The sequence below is a fragment of the Eublepharis macularius genome, chromosome 3 (assembly GCF_028583425.1).
Source record: "Eublepharis macularius isolate TG4126 chromosome 3, MPM_Emac_v1.0, whole genome shotgun sequence".
NCBI lineage: Eukaryota > Metazoa > Chordata > Lepidosauria > Squamata > Eublepharidae > Eublepharis > Eublepharis macularius.
Genome location: NC_072792.1, coordinates 127,886,077 through 127,899,280, shown reverse-complemented (window position 1 = coordinate 127,899,280; position 13,204 = coordinate 127,886,077). Strand labels below are relative to the sequence as shown.

Genomic DNA, 13,204 nt, shown 5'->3' with positions numbered 1-13,204 from the left:
CCATTTCACTAGAAACATTCAGAATCCAGTACTATCTATTTCCTAACTACTTTTAACTTGACAATGATGTATCTTAAGCCTTTGTGTTAGAATTCAGGAAGGGTAGTGAAATTAAATGAAAGTGGAATTGAAGAGGACAGTGTCTAAGGAATGAGAAATAGGCAGGCTCATGCACAGACTTCATTCGGATGTCACAAACTGATTTCTCAAAACTGTTAGTTCAATTCTGAATTGTGATATCCTAAATGGTGGTGATCCAACAAACCAGAGTTTCTTGTTGGGTACCAAACCCAATGAAACTACAGTCTGTAAAAACCATACTGGTTAGAAAATTCCTAGAGTATCCCCACATTGCACCAACATTATGGTGCAATGTGGAACTGAGGGTCAAGCTACAAGTGAGGAATGACACTTGAACAGCAAGTGGATTGAGTGGAGGGCAAGTGAACAGGGAGAAATACACTTGCCGTTCAAGTGTCATTTGTCACTTGTAGCTTGGCCCTGAGAGGCAGGTTCTCAGCCTTACCAGGTGTTAAACAGGAAGTCAGCCCTGCAAGGTAGGTGCTTGGCAGGTTGTGTCCAGAAACAAACTAACAGGGTAGCAGGTGCCAAAATGACCAAAGAACTGGATCTGGATTGAAGCCATAATTTGGGACATGTTATTATAATTTTTCGTTTGCTAAATGTGAGAATATGAAACAAAAAGTTATAAAAGACAAGTGTGAAGAATATCGCATGCCTAGGAAGAATGAAACTTTTTGAAATGCAGACTTTTTTACATGCATGCAAAAAGGATATCAAACTATGAATCAGTGCATTAAAGAATTGAGGCAGCTAAGTAAAAAATATGGTTTTGGTGACTTGAGAGAATCTCTGACAGAGTTGGCTGTGGTATCAGAGATAACGTCCACAGAGAATGAGGGCTGCTTAAGTGAGATTTATCTCTAGACAAAACTCTTCAAATTTGTAGGGCCTCAGACTGTGAAGGCACGGAGGCCTTCACTAAAGTGCAAGGATATCTTCAAAAATCGAAATATATTCCCCAACTGTTGGGTGGGAAATAGAGACAAGCAGCAAAAACATGTTCTTAAGCAGCGTGAGACATATATGAAAAGTTTGTTTTGTTTTAACAATGGAAAGTATTATTTTGCAAGATGCTGCTAGATCGCTGCCAGATCAGAGCACAAAAAAAATCAAGTGTCCACAGATGCTCTGGATTAGGTTTTTGTGTTGGTTTAAGTAGAAGCCAGAAGAACTGGTGACAGCAACTAGATTTTTCCTGTACAGGTATATAAAATATCCAATTTAAACTGGACAGTGTCCTATTTAACACACAGTCCCTGTTCAAAATTATAGTGAATGTATGTACAGTCCATGTACAGTGTACACTTGATTTTTCTTTATACATGTGTTAAGTAATTTTCATGCATTCAATGCATGCACAGCTGAACATGTGACTTAAAACCCACATTTATCCAGGGAACCCAAGTTTCCTTTGTAAAGCAGACTTGTGTTGGCTGTTTCTTACAAGCAGATGTATGCTGCTCATACATGCAAGATATATGAGTGTTCATAGTAAGATGTGAGTAGAGCTCAGGTTAACATTTTTATCTGAATGGGATTGTTTGTCAGTAAGTCCAAACCTGAGTTCAATAGTAATCAAAATTGCACATGCCTGGCAGCTTAAGAAAAATGAAATCAGGTTCACTATGCAGAAGGTTAACCAAAGAGGTTGGAACAAAAAAAAGTGAATTAAATATAACTCCAAACATGATATATGAATAAAATGCCGGTATATAATTTAATTCAACAAGTGAAAGTGCAAAAGTATGATTAAAAACATCAGTAGTATTTATGCATCGTAAGCTCACACATATACAGTTATGTTAGTCGATTTTATCTACATATGTATAGAAACAAACCCAGACGTGTTTTGGCCTAAAGGCCTTCCTCAGTGGCCTCATATAAAGCACTCCATCAATATAGCTAATAAATCCAAAATACCTGACCCTGCACAAAATTGATACAATGCATTCAATTCCTCCCACAAAACAGCTGTAAGTGCAGTATAGGCAACACATCCAGAGGAAATATTTTTCTTTTGCTCATATATCTCCTTAAGCCAGGTCAGAAGTATTCAAATCAAAGATGGAGTGCTAAGTCACAAGCAGAAATGAAATCAGAAAATGAATTAAAAGGGGGTTCAGACAACTGGGCAACAATATTATTTTGACAGAAGAGACCATGATCTTCCAGAACTTAAACCCAGGAAACAAAGGTTTTGTATAAGAAATCAGTCCATTTGTATGTGAGGTCAAAATGAGACATATGTAGTAGAACAGCCATATCCAGGGCCTTATGTGACTCAGACTGCTGGTGGAAATGTATGTTGCAACTGTCTTGATATAAAAGCTATTCCAGGATGTTCCCCAGAGGTCTCAAAAGGCAGTATCTCCATTTCAGTCAATGAACAGATAATATATGCAATCGAGAGGAACGTGACCATCAATAGGAGGGTCCATTAAATATTCATAATAAGCTGATATTCAGGCATTTGACTAAAATTCCAGAATGATTTCTTGAGAGATGTGAATGAAGGATGATAACAGCATGATTTAGGATACTAATTATTAAAGGTTTAAGGGCCAAGGCAGCAGGGGTGAGCAAAACTAAGTTTTACCAAAAGTTATTGGGGCAGAGATGCAATGGTCACTGTCCCTTTGAAAATAGAGAAGCTAGCAATAGTTATTTGAATCTCTAGTATTAATTGGAACTCAAAGGATAGACAGCAGCAGTGAAGGATAATGTGACACTGCTTTTATTAACAACGCTGGGTTTTAGGTTTATTTGAGTGTCAAGACTCTCTCACTTCCATGCCAGGACTAGGAGCACCTTGGCACAAACAAACAACCACAAATTACAAACTATGGTCGTTGCCACCAGTCCTTTTATCTATTCCAACAGCCCAGGAGTAAAAGGACAAATTTTCCGGCTCTCTGGGAATTAACAAAAAAAGCCTACCTTGCAAGAAGGGTTTTCACTAAATGCCTAACAGGTAGGTGGTCTCTGGTCAATACACTATTTAGGCTTTATAGGTTAAGAAGGCAAGAGCCACACCAATATAAAAGGAATATAATTATTTATTAGGTGCAAAAGATAGTAGAAAAAAAGCAAATAGAGTGTGAAGAAAAACAACAAATGGCTCTAACTAAACAATTCCAGTTACCAATAATACAGGCAGTTATTCAAGTTGTGTCAGGCTCTCCTTCTCAAAAGAAATCAAACCCCTGTCCAGGCACTCTTCTGCCAAAGAAGGTCGCAGGACCACACCACTATCTCTTACCACTAGCAAACTAACTTTACAAATAAGAGTATTAATAGGCTCAAGCTTGTACAGCCAATCAGACTCCCCAAAAAGGATGTAACTATTGCTAACAAGGAACACCTGAGCAGGGAAGAAACAAAACCTTAACTACTGTTAAAGGCCCCCTCCTTCCCACAGGAGCAAAAAATACGCTCTGTTCTCAAGAATGTTTACTTAGTGCTATGCCCTTAAAGAAACCTCCTCTGCAAGCAATCTTTTAGCTGCAAGGTAACTACATACTAATAAACACTGGAAACTAAGTCTTTCTTATCCCAAACCAAGAATGACCAAAGTTGCAAAAAAGAGAAACCATTTTCTTCACAAGGACACACTATATATAGCAGAAAGTAATTATCCTGTTTCCATGAGGTTTCACTTACCAGAATAACAGTCAGGGGTTTGACTATCTAAACAGTCCTTGAACACCGAATTATGTTTGCCCAGTCTACTCCATGCTTCGATCCTTCGAAGCTGGCATTTACCAATGTTATCCGATTATAGAGATTTTTAGTAACATTTTTAATGTTATCTATTAATTATTCTCTTTGCCTCAATTATAGAAAGCAAGCTAAGAGTCAGCCTGGACACTAAGGGTCTGGAACTCTCTACAAATGATGCTACAGAAATCAAATGTGAAATCATCTCATTGAACAAAGAGGAGTCTCAGTTGGGAGTTTCTTGGTACTTTCAGCCATTGTCTCTAGTGGATACAGTCCCACTGCTCATTTTAGCAACCAATTATAGTAACATAGTTGAATATGGGGAAGCATTCAGTTCTCCTCAGAAGAAATTCAGATTCCATAGCAAGAAGGTCTCCAGTCACCTGTACCAGCTGTATATTCTGTCAGTGGAGCCTGATGTCAGTGGCATCTATTACTGTGTGGTAGAGGAATGGATCTGGTCAGTGGATAGTGGCTGGCACAACCTTGGAAAGATGGAATCAGGAAGAACTACTGTGAGTTTCAAGCCTTCAGGTAAAGGAACTAGAATGTGACTGAGTAGCATTCCCCATAATAAGAGGATTTGATAGGAGTATATTCCAAGTATGATGTGAGAACTGATTTTCTCATGCATCATTCTACAAAGAGTGATACTGGGAGGTAGAAGAACTTCACATGTGAGTTGCTACCTATCTTTAATTTAAACTCACAATATTAATTAGAAAAGTCTCCCTCCCTTCTAGGCAATGGGTTGGATCCTACAAAGCTGTTCTATTAATGGTAATGTCTTTTTTTAAAAGAAGAGCCAGTGGAAGAGTTTTTTTGCTAGTAGAAGAGCTTGTCTTTTGTCAGAGAAAAATGTCACTGTTAGTGGGGGAAGTCTGGATGATTCAATATACTTAATTATCACAATTTTCAATGAGAGATCTATGACTGGATCTTCTGACTTTTAAAAAAATGTCATGCAGCTTCAGGGATTTATTAAATTGATCAGAGCAATGGTGGGAGGAGAGTTAATTCCCTCATGCAAAAGTCCACAAAAGCATTCACCAGTATCCCAGCACTGAGTGCACTTTTTTTTCCTGGCAAGATCCCTCACCCTTTACCATGGAGCTTCTAAATCCCATCAGAAACCAGGACACTTCACTGCAAATCAATGAGACATGTGGAGATTCTCCTGTTTTTCCTGGCCATTTGAAGCAGAACCTTGCAGGCACCACTTCCTCATAATGATGTTTTGACATAGTGCAGACAGAGCCTTGCTGGGAAAACAACAACCCGTTAGCAACCCTGTACTATCTTCCTAGGATAAAGCCCAGATGTGTATCCCGAATCAGTGATTCCATGAAGATATAAGGTGTGACGTAGGTCACCTATCTCTGAAATATATGGGGAGAAGCGGAGGAATTTGGTGCAGACAAATGTTTACTAATCTGCTGAGCCTGTGTATATCCTTAGAAAAGTTTTTTCCTTGCTCACTTCTAGAAAGAAAGCTACACATCGAAAGTACAAACCACAGCATTATTGTCACTGAAAATGATGATGTGACCCTGAAATGTCTCCTGAAGAGCCAAATACATCCCACCTCTCACTTCTCCATCAGTTGGTTCAAAGTGTCAAACCATTCCAATAACGAAGCCCTGCTGAAAATAAAAGACAATGGCATCATTGAGTATGGCAATGGGAAGATGGCAAGGAGGTTGCACCCCCACTGCCCTTCTACTGGTAACTTTTATTTGACAATACAGAATGTAGAGGCGGTTGATTCTGGACTGTTCTACTGCCAAGTGGAAGAATGGGCACTCAACTGTAGCACAGCTCAAGTCCTACGAGCATCAGTAGAATCTGGACACAGCGAGGTTGTGGTGCTTCCTCCAGGTAATTTTTGTCCATCATCGAAATTTACATCACTCTTCATCTTGAACATTCAAAGCTACAAACAGATGAGACATAAATCTGTGATGATCAGTTCTGTTAACATTTCAAAACTTGAATGCAGCTCCAACGGTGTGGAGAGATCCTTCCTGGGACTGAAACAGGCTTGGAGAGGGGGCTTCAACACCCCCCACCCCCGCCCGAGTTTTCGGATCTAAACTGCCCTCCCTGCACATTCTGCTATTAGATGTGCAACAGGAAGATGGCTATCGCCTTTATCCTGCTGATATATTTCCCACACCTGCTCAGGGCTACTGCGCCAACAATTGCTTTTCAGTTTTTTTAAGTCAGGAAAACTGCTTGTGGGTTTACTATGTCACACCTGCGTCAGCCCTCAGTCTGGCAGGTCTATGCAGCTGGTAGAAATGTTGAAATGGGATGCTCTGCATGTGTATCATGAACACACCCACTGCCACATAAGCACTGTGTATATGTGATTATGGCGGCATTGGGCACCTGCTTCTTCTTTGTGTAACCTCTGTGACAAAACTCCATTGGGGTAGCAAACTGGACCAGCTGAGCTGTAGGATAAAATAAGCAAGGCTGCTGAAGATGCAGGCTGGACATTTGACTTCAGCAGAGTTGTCCCTTTGGAGAATTCTCTGTTGGACAAAAGTGGCTTCACGGCCTTACTATTTTGGTCGTTTGGTTGATGACGGCCATTAGGCTATGTAGACATTAACTGATGTTTTGACTTGGACTTTATGGCAAGGTAAAGTTAGGCAGCATCCTTGAACAACATTTCATAGGCTGTGGCAGCAGATGACAAGAATTATCTTGGTATTTTTCCATGTGCTGTTCAGTTACTTGCGTTGAAGCCTGGGAATGAGCAGGGACATGATTTATATGGGGTCAAGAGAGGACCAGGCAACAGGGAGAGGCTTACAGCAGCAGTAGGGGAAGGTTAGCAGAGAGAGAGGGGGGGGGGCATTGTACCCTTCTGCTGTGGAGATAAAGAGAAGTAACAATATTTCCTGCAGCCATCCTCATTTCAGAAAAGAATGTATAACACCAATGTGGATGTGTTCAAATAAACGTTCACAGTCAAAAGTGATCCACTAATATAAGAGGTGTAATTCAGGGGAGAAATATCTGCATGGAAGTCACAGCTACTGCTACATCCTGAGCTGGATGAATTATGGAAATCCCTGCTGGTAGAAGCTGCCGCTGCTGCTTCTCTACACCCTCTTCACCCACATCATACTGCTATGCAACCAAACTAGAGCAGATTAACAGTGTATAAATTGGTCTGTTAGGATCACAAGGGAATGTGAGATATAGCCGTAGGTGCATTGTGTTGCTGTTCAGAACACACAGAGGGCAGACTTAGCCAACAGGGCAGCTGCTCTGGCCCTACGTTGGGCGGGGGGACTGCCCACAGTCCCCCTCCTCAAGGAACCAGGAAAGAAGAAGAGCAAGACCCTGATGTTGCTTGCATCTGCCCCATCTGGGGCTTGGACAGCTAGCTTCTCATAGCAGCAATGGCTCCTGCCCAACTCACAGGGGCGGCGCAAGGGGTGGTGGTGCTTGTGGCTGGCCGGCTGGGCACCCCCCCCCACGCACACGCAAGTGCGCGCGCACCGGCCTGTGTGATGACGTCACACGTGATGTCATCATGGGAGTGCGCGCGCTGCCGTTGGCAGGCGGCCTCCAAGCTCTCCCGCTCGGTAGCCAGCACCACCACAGATGCCTGCCCGTGGTGGCTGTGCCCGGCGGGGGGCTTGTGCTGGCGGCGGCAGTGGCGCGAGGCGGGAGGGATAGGAGGCTGCTGCTTTGTGGTGCGTGCTCCCGCAACCCCGCTTCTCCTCCGGTGCTCCCTCTGGCACCCTGCGCCTGAGGCCACCACCTACCTGGCCTCAATGGGCGCGCCGCCTCTGCCACCTCACATGGGTCGAGGGCCACTCCTTCCTTAACTCCAGTGGTAGGTAGTTGCAGGGGGGAGTAGGGTTCCCATTCCCCCAGTGGGAGCAGGGGATCCTGCTTAGCTGGCTGACAGGAGGGAAAGGTGAGAAATGGGCCTCCCAAGTGGGCTCCCAGAGCTGGTATGACAACATCACTGACATCATCACACTGCCCCAAGAGTGCTCCCGTGCATCACAGCAGGCCAATTTGGGCCCCAAACTGGTCCAAATGGGCCTGCTGTGAAGCATGCACATCCTCCCCCACCTTGCATGGTGATGTCACTTTTCGGAAGTGAAATTATTGCACCGGCGCAAGACTGTGTATGCTTTCCATGTGTGCAAGGAGCATGCAGGGAATGGGAGGGAGGTAAGCGCTGGGTCCCGCCCCTCCTGCCAGGAGAGTAAGGAGACCTGGCAAGCCTAGGGAATAGTGATTTTGGAAGAGGGTTGCCAGGTCCCCTGGGGGCCAAATGGGGGTACTGGGGGTGGCAGGGTGGTGGATACGTCCCCCCACATATGTTCCCACATCACTTGCAGTTTGCTTCCAGGGCTGATTCTCTAAAAACACTAAGTTTGGGGTTGATTTTTAGAGAATGTAGACAAGAGAAGGTGAGAGGAATGAATTGCTGTGTTTGGTTTTGTGTTTTGCAGTGTCATTGTCAACTGATTCTACAGAGGTCTGCTATTCTGCATCACTCTTCCATTTCCTTTTGTTCTACCCTCTGGTAATGTTCCTTATTTTGATGGCTGCCATTCTCTTCTTATGCTTCAAAATCAAATCCATCCAGCAAAAACAATGGAATCTGAAGACAAAACAAGAATTTTGTGAGGAGACTGGACTAGTGGAACCCACCCATCAACAACTGAGTGGCAAAAGGAGTAACAGCATAGGAAAGGAAGAGACTAGTAGTCTTAAGGGCAGTGTGGTAGATTGAACATTTAGTGAAGAGAAGATTACACCATCCAATGAAGCAACAGTTTCAAATGCCTTTTTTAAATTGAGTTGGATAAGGACAGTAATTGCCTCCACAGGGAGTGGAAGTAGCCTTGATTTCAGACAGCTAGCTCTTCACATCTTGTGAAAACCACGTAACTAGGAATGTTTAGAATTCTACTCTATGTTTTTGTTTGTTCTACCATACCTGAATCTTGATCAATTTCAATCTGGGTTTTATTTATGGGTCAGGCTTGCTGTTTCCACAATGGGAACCTGGACAGTTGTAATATTTTGTAATAAAACCAAAATTTGCCTTGGTCTGTGAAGATCTTCTACAGCACTTCATCCTGAATCTCTTCCACACTCCACCACTCTTGAATTTTATTTCCTTTCACAAATAGACATTTAAATGTAAATAGCTGTCAAGTTGCAAGAGGAAAAAAAACCCTTAAAATTTTATTTGCTTCTACACGCTCCTTTAAAACTTTGGTCAACCTTTTGTAGGGTTGAGTCCACAGAGCAGACCAAATTTTGTTACAAACTTTGACTTCTGTAAAATGCATCCCTGGAAGTTTCAAAACTGGGTCAAAATAGAGGGCGGAAAACAACATCCCCACTTTGATTTGGCTTCAGGATATCCATCACAAGATGAAACAGCATTTATTTACATCATCACCTTCATCATTTGTGGAATCATTATGTAGGCAAATCTGGCTAATTACGTGATCACACTGCCTACACACCCCTGATTGACTTGGATCGCCTTTAGGAGGAAAATGTCCTGCCTTTTTAATAATGGCTTAATGTATGGAAATGGACAGCTAGAGCTTTTCACAGCATGGAGATAAATAACACCACCTGGCAAGTAACCTGCAATTAAGCCTCTGTTAAAGGGACAGGGCATTTTTTCCCCTCTAGGTATTTGGCATCCTTACATGAACTTCTCACATTTCTATTATCTGCAGTTACATACTTGTGCAAAATTGTTCTTTTTACAGATACGGAAAAACTTTCCCCATAGAGGGCAGTTCTCAACTTTACGTGTGCTAATTTCTTCCCATATTTTCTACAGGATTTTAAAAATCTTTGTATTTCCCAGGAACAATTTTCTGCAGCAATCTACAGTTCTCCTCTGCTTGTCTGCCTTGACTTTCCCCTTCTGCCTTAACCTCAGGCACGCATGTTGGATTTTGCTCTGCCAGGCCATTATTTGTACCCAATACATTTCGTTTGCTTAAGTCTGCTCCTGAAGAAATTTCTCCCTGGATGTCTCTTGAACTGAATCCTATTAATATCCTGTCCTTTACCATATCATCAGAGGTGTTGAAAGCATTGCCTTTAGCTATTAGGCACAACTCTCAACCTGTGCATACAACTTGTACTGAATGTCCAGAGGGGAAGAATGGGCTCATGGTGGCAGGTTGTACCATCAGCCTCCATGCAATTACTTAGTGGTTCTAAGCTGAGCCTGTCTTTGGGTGTTGTATGCGCTTAGGCTCTGGACACTCACTGTAGAGATACAACATGTGTAGTAGTTAGTTTATCACACTAGGATCTGGGAGACCAGGGTTTTCAAATCCCCACTCTGCCATGAAGCTTGTTTGGTGACCTCATTCTCTCTCTCAGCTGAATGTGTATCTCGGAGGGGAGTGGTGAGGAGAAAATGGAGGAGGGAGGTATGCTGCCACCCAAAACTCCTTGGAGTAACAGCAAGCTAAAAATGTAATGAATAAATAAGTTTTTCTCCAGACTGCCATGCCTAGTGAGGCTTAGAGCTAAACTACATGAGATGAATGACATAAGGATGCTCAAGTGAAAGGAGATGCAATGTTACCCAGGAAGCATAGTTTGAATTTCTCCTCTCTCAACAGAGTTGGCAAAGATCGCTTCTCAGAGGGTTTGTTAATAATTGCCAGAATCTTTGGGAAGGCAAAGAGGAAATTAACAAACCCTCCGAGGACCAATCTTTGCCAGCTCTGTAGAGAGAAGTGAAATTCAAACTCCACTTGCTGGCTAACATTGCGTTTCTCTTCACTTGGGCGTCCTTGTGTAATTTGTCTCGTGTGGTTTAGCTCTTAGTGTTGATGGTAGACAGGTGCAATAGCTGCTGATTTCACTTTTTTTACCTTTTTGTCGCCATGTTGCCTGTGATCAGTTGTGGCAGCAACAATAGGCCAGAGGCTAAGCTGAGAGCCCTGTGCCTGCCTGCATCTTCCCATGGTTGGGAAGAAAGCCTTGAGGAGATGGCTGGCACCAACAGAGGAGAGGATTGGAGGCATTGGCCAGAGGTACAGCCAGCTCAAAATGGAAAGTCTTCCTTGTATGTGCATATATTTGTGTGTTTGAGACAGAGGAAATCTGTGTGTACAAAAATGAGAGAGGGTATTTGTGTGAACGCATATAACAATTACCATTGCTATGAGTTGAAGGTTTTTTATTCCATGGGGGAGCATTCAGACATCCAGTCTATAGTTACAGCCTGGAGAAGTATCACCAACATGGTTCCCTTGGGTGCACTGGTGCCTGCTGATGGGTTATCCTTTCCTTCTCCAAAGCAAAAAAGTCCATCTTTGCTTTGTTATTGGAGTAGGAAGTGCTTCAGAAGATTCCAAAATGCATCCCCCTGTATCTCGAGGGAGCACTCTTTTGGAAACATCTGCCTCCATAAAAGCAGGATGCTTAGCTTGGGGCCTCCCTACATTGATTTGACCTCAGTTCCCTTTATCCTTGGCAGCCATTTTGTGGTGATGTCTTACAGTTATTAATTTATTTATAGTCCACCTTTCTTACTGAGACACAGTGCAAGTGACTACAATATAATCAATAGCGAGGTCATCTGCTGAGCAAAATATAATCCGATCAACAGTTAGGACATTCAATAGATACAATAGGGTATGGTAGCAAAAAATGAAAACAAACATAAAGCCAGACACAGAGATGAAATCTCTCTGAAACAATGTGTAAATAATTAATGTGGCATATTTACCAATGTGTAAACTGCCTTCCAGGAACATATCTACATCAGCAGGCTGTACCCAATAGCCTAGTTTACGATTCCTGTCCCTTACCAAGGTATATCTTTGAACTATTTTTTATGACACAGCCATATAATCTGAGTAAAAGCCCCTCCTGAATAATTCAGTTTTGCATAGTTTGCGGAAAGCAGAAGAGTGAGAACCTTCCTGACTTCCTCAGGAAGACCATTCCATAAGGTGGAGGATACCACAGAGAAAATATGTGTACTGTTGATTTTGGCCAACAGCAGGGTGGCATCTGCAGAAGACCCCATTTAGATGAGTGAAGTAGAGAGGTGGTTGTACAGATATGAGGGACCAAGGCCATGAAGGGCTTTGAATGTGATAGTCATGAGACCTTGCGCTGATGGGTAACTGATGGGTAGTCAGTAGAGTGACTGCAGAATGGGAGTGATATGCATGTTCTGTCTAGCTCCTGGAAGTAAATGAGCTACTGCATTCTGCACTAACGGGAATCTCCAAGTTGAATTTGAGGGGAGACTTATGTAGAGTGCATTACAATAGTCTAATCTTCTCGATGTTACTGTGACGTGAATCCAGGTAGCCAGATCAGCTGTGTCAAGGTAGGGGGCCATCTTCCAGGCTAGCCTGAGTTGGGAGTGTTAGCTGAGTGTAAACAGAGCAGAGAAATTACGCTGTGCTGATTAAAGGGGCAAAAAGTTTATTTGAGAAATACATACTTGAGAGTGAAGGAGAGAGATAGGGATAGAGTCCTTGCTATCTGACTACATCTTGTAAAGAGAATGAATAAGGCAGGAGAGAGAAGAAGCAGGATATTACTCTGTTTAGCCCAATAGGAGACAAGACAAGGAAATGACCCCCAGAAAACAAGAGAGATGCTGCTCTCACTGTCCTAACTAAGTGATCCTTGCTGCCCCCTGCATAGAAGGCTCATCTTCCAATTGCTGCTGCAGTACACCAGACATTGCAATTTCCAACAAGGAGAAGACCTTTGCAATGCATTTACTTGCTTCTCTAGGAGCAGTGCTGGATACAATATAATCCTTAGGCTCTTAACTGAGTCAGCCAGGGCCAGCTGGACCCAATCAGAGATCAGATGCACAGTGTCCTTCAAGATTTCTGCTTTTCCAACCAGCGTCATTTCTGTCTTGTCTGGGTTCAATTTCAGTTTGTTTGCTTTCAGTTAGTTGACAATGGCTGTCAAGCAGCTACTTGGTATCTCTAGTGCATCATCAGAAATCATGACTCTTCTATGGAAACTCACTGGGTGACTTTCAGACAGTCACATACACTCAGCCTAAATTACCTCTCAGGCTTGTTGTGAGGATCAAATGGAGGCAAGGAGAATGATTTCAGTTGCTTTGGATCTCCATTGGGGGGAAAGGCAACATATAAATGAATTAAATTTATAAATATAGATGAAGATAAGGGGGCAGGTGAAAAGTAAGTTCTTTAGTGGGTTTAAAGGACATAGGAAAATTTGAGCATAGGGAGGCTGCCAGGAGGAGAGAAAGAGGAAAATAGTGAGGGAAGGGATAGAGGGGAATGTGAAGTACCCCTTCCCACAAGTCCTTACAAGTTCCCCACCATGCACCTCTCAGTTGACACCCTGCTACTAGACCATAAGGGAG

The 13,204-nt window shown here is 42.8% G+C and overlaps 1 protein-coding gene across 1 annotated transcript in view; it reads left to right on the top strand.

Annotated features, from left to right (window-relative positions):
• Positions 1 to 8,895, top strand: part of LOC129326133 (immunoglobulin superfamily member 2-like) — a 32,455-nt gene extending 23,560 nt beyond the window's left edge. The window contains exons 6-8 of the mRNA XM_054974277.1: positions 3,925 to 4,338; positions 5,290 to 5,663; positions 8,318 to 8,895. Of these exons, the coding sequence (XP_054830252.1) occupies positions 3,925 to 4,338; positions 5,290 to 5,663; positions 8,318 to 8,575 (1,046 nt within the window). The 3' untranslated portion in view covers positions 8,576 to 8,895. The remainder of the gene's footprint in view (positions 1 to 3,924; positions 4,339 to 5,289; positions 5,664 to 8,317) is intronic.
• Positions 8,896 to 13,204: the final 4,309 nt, after the last annotated feature.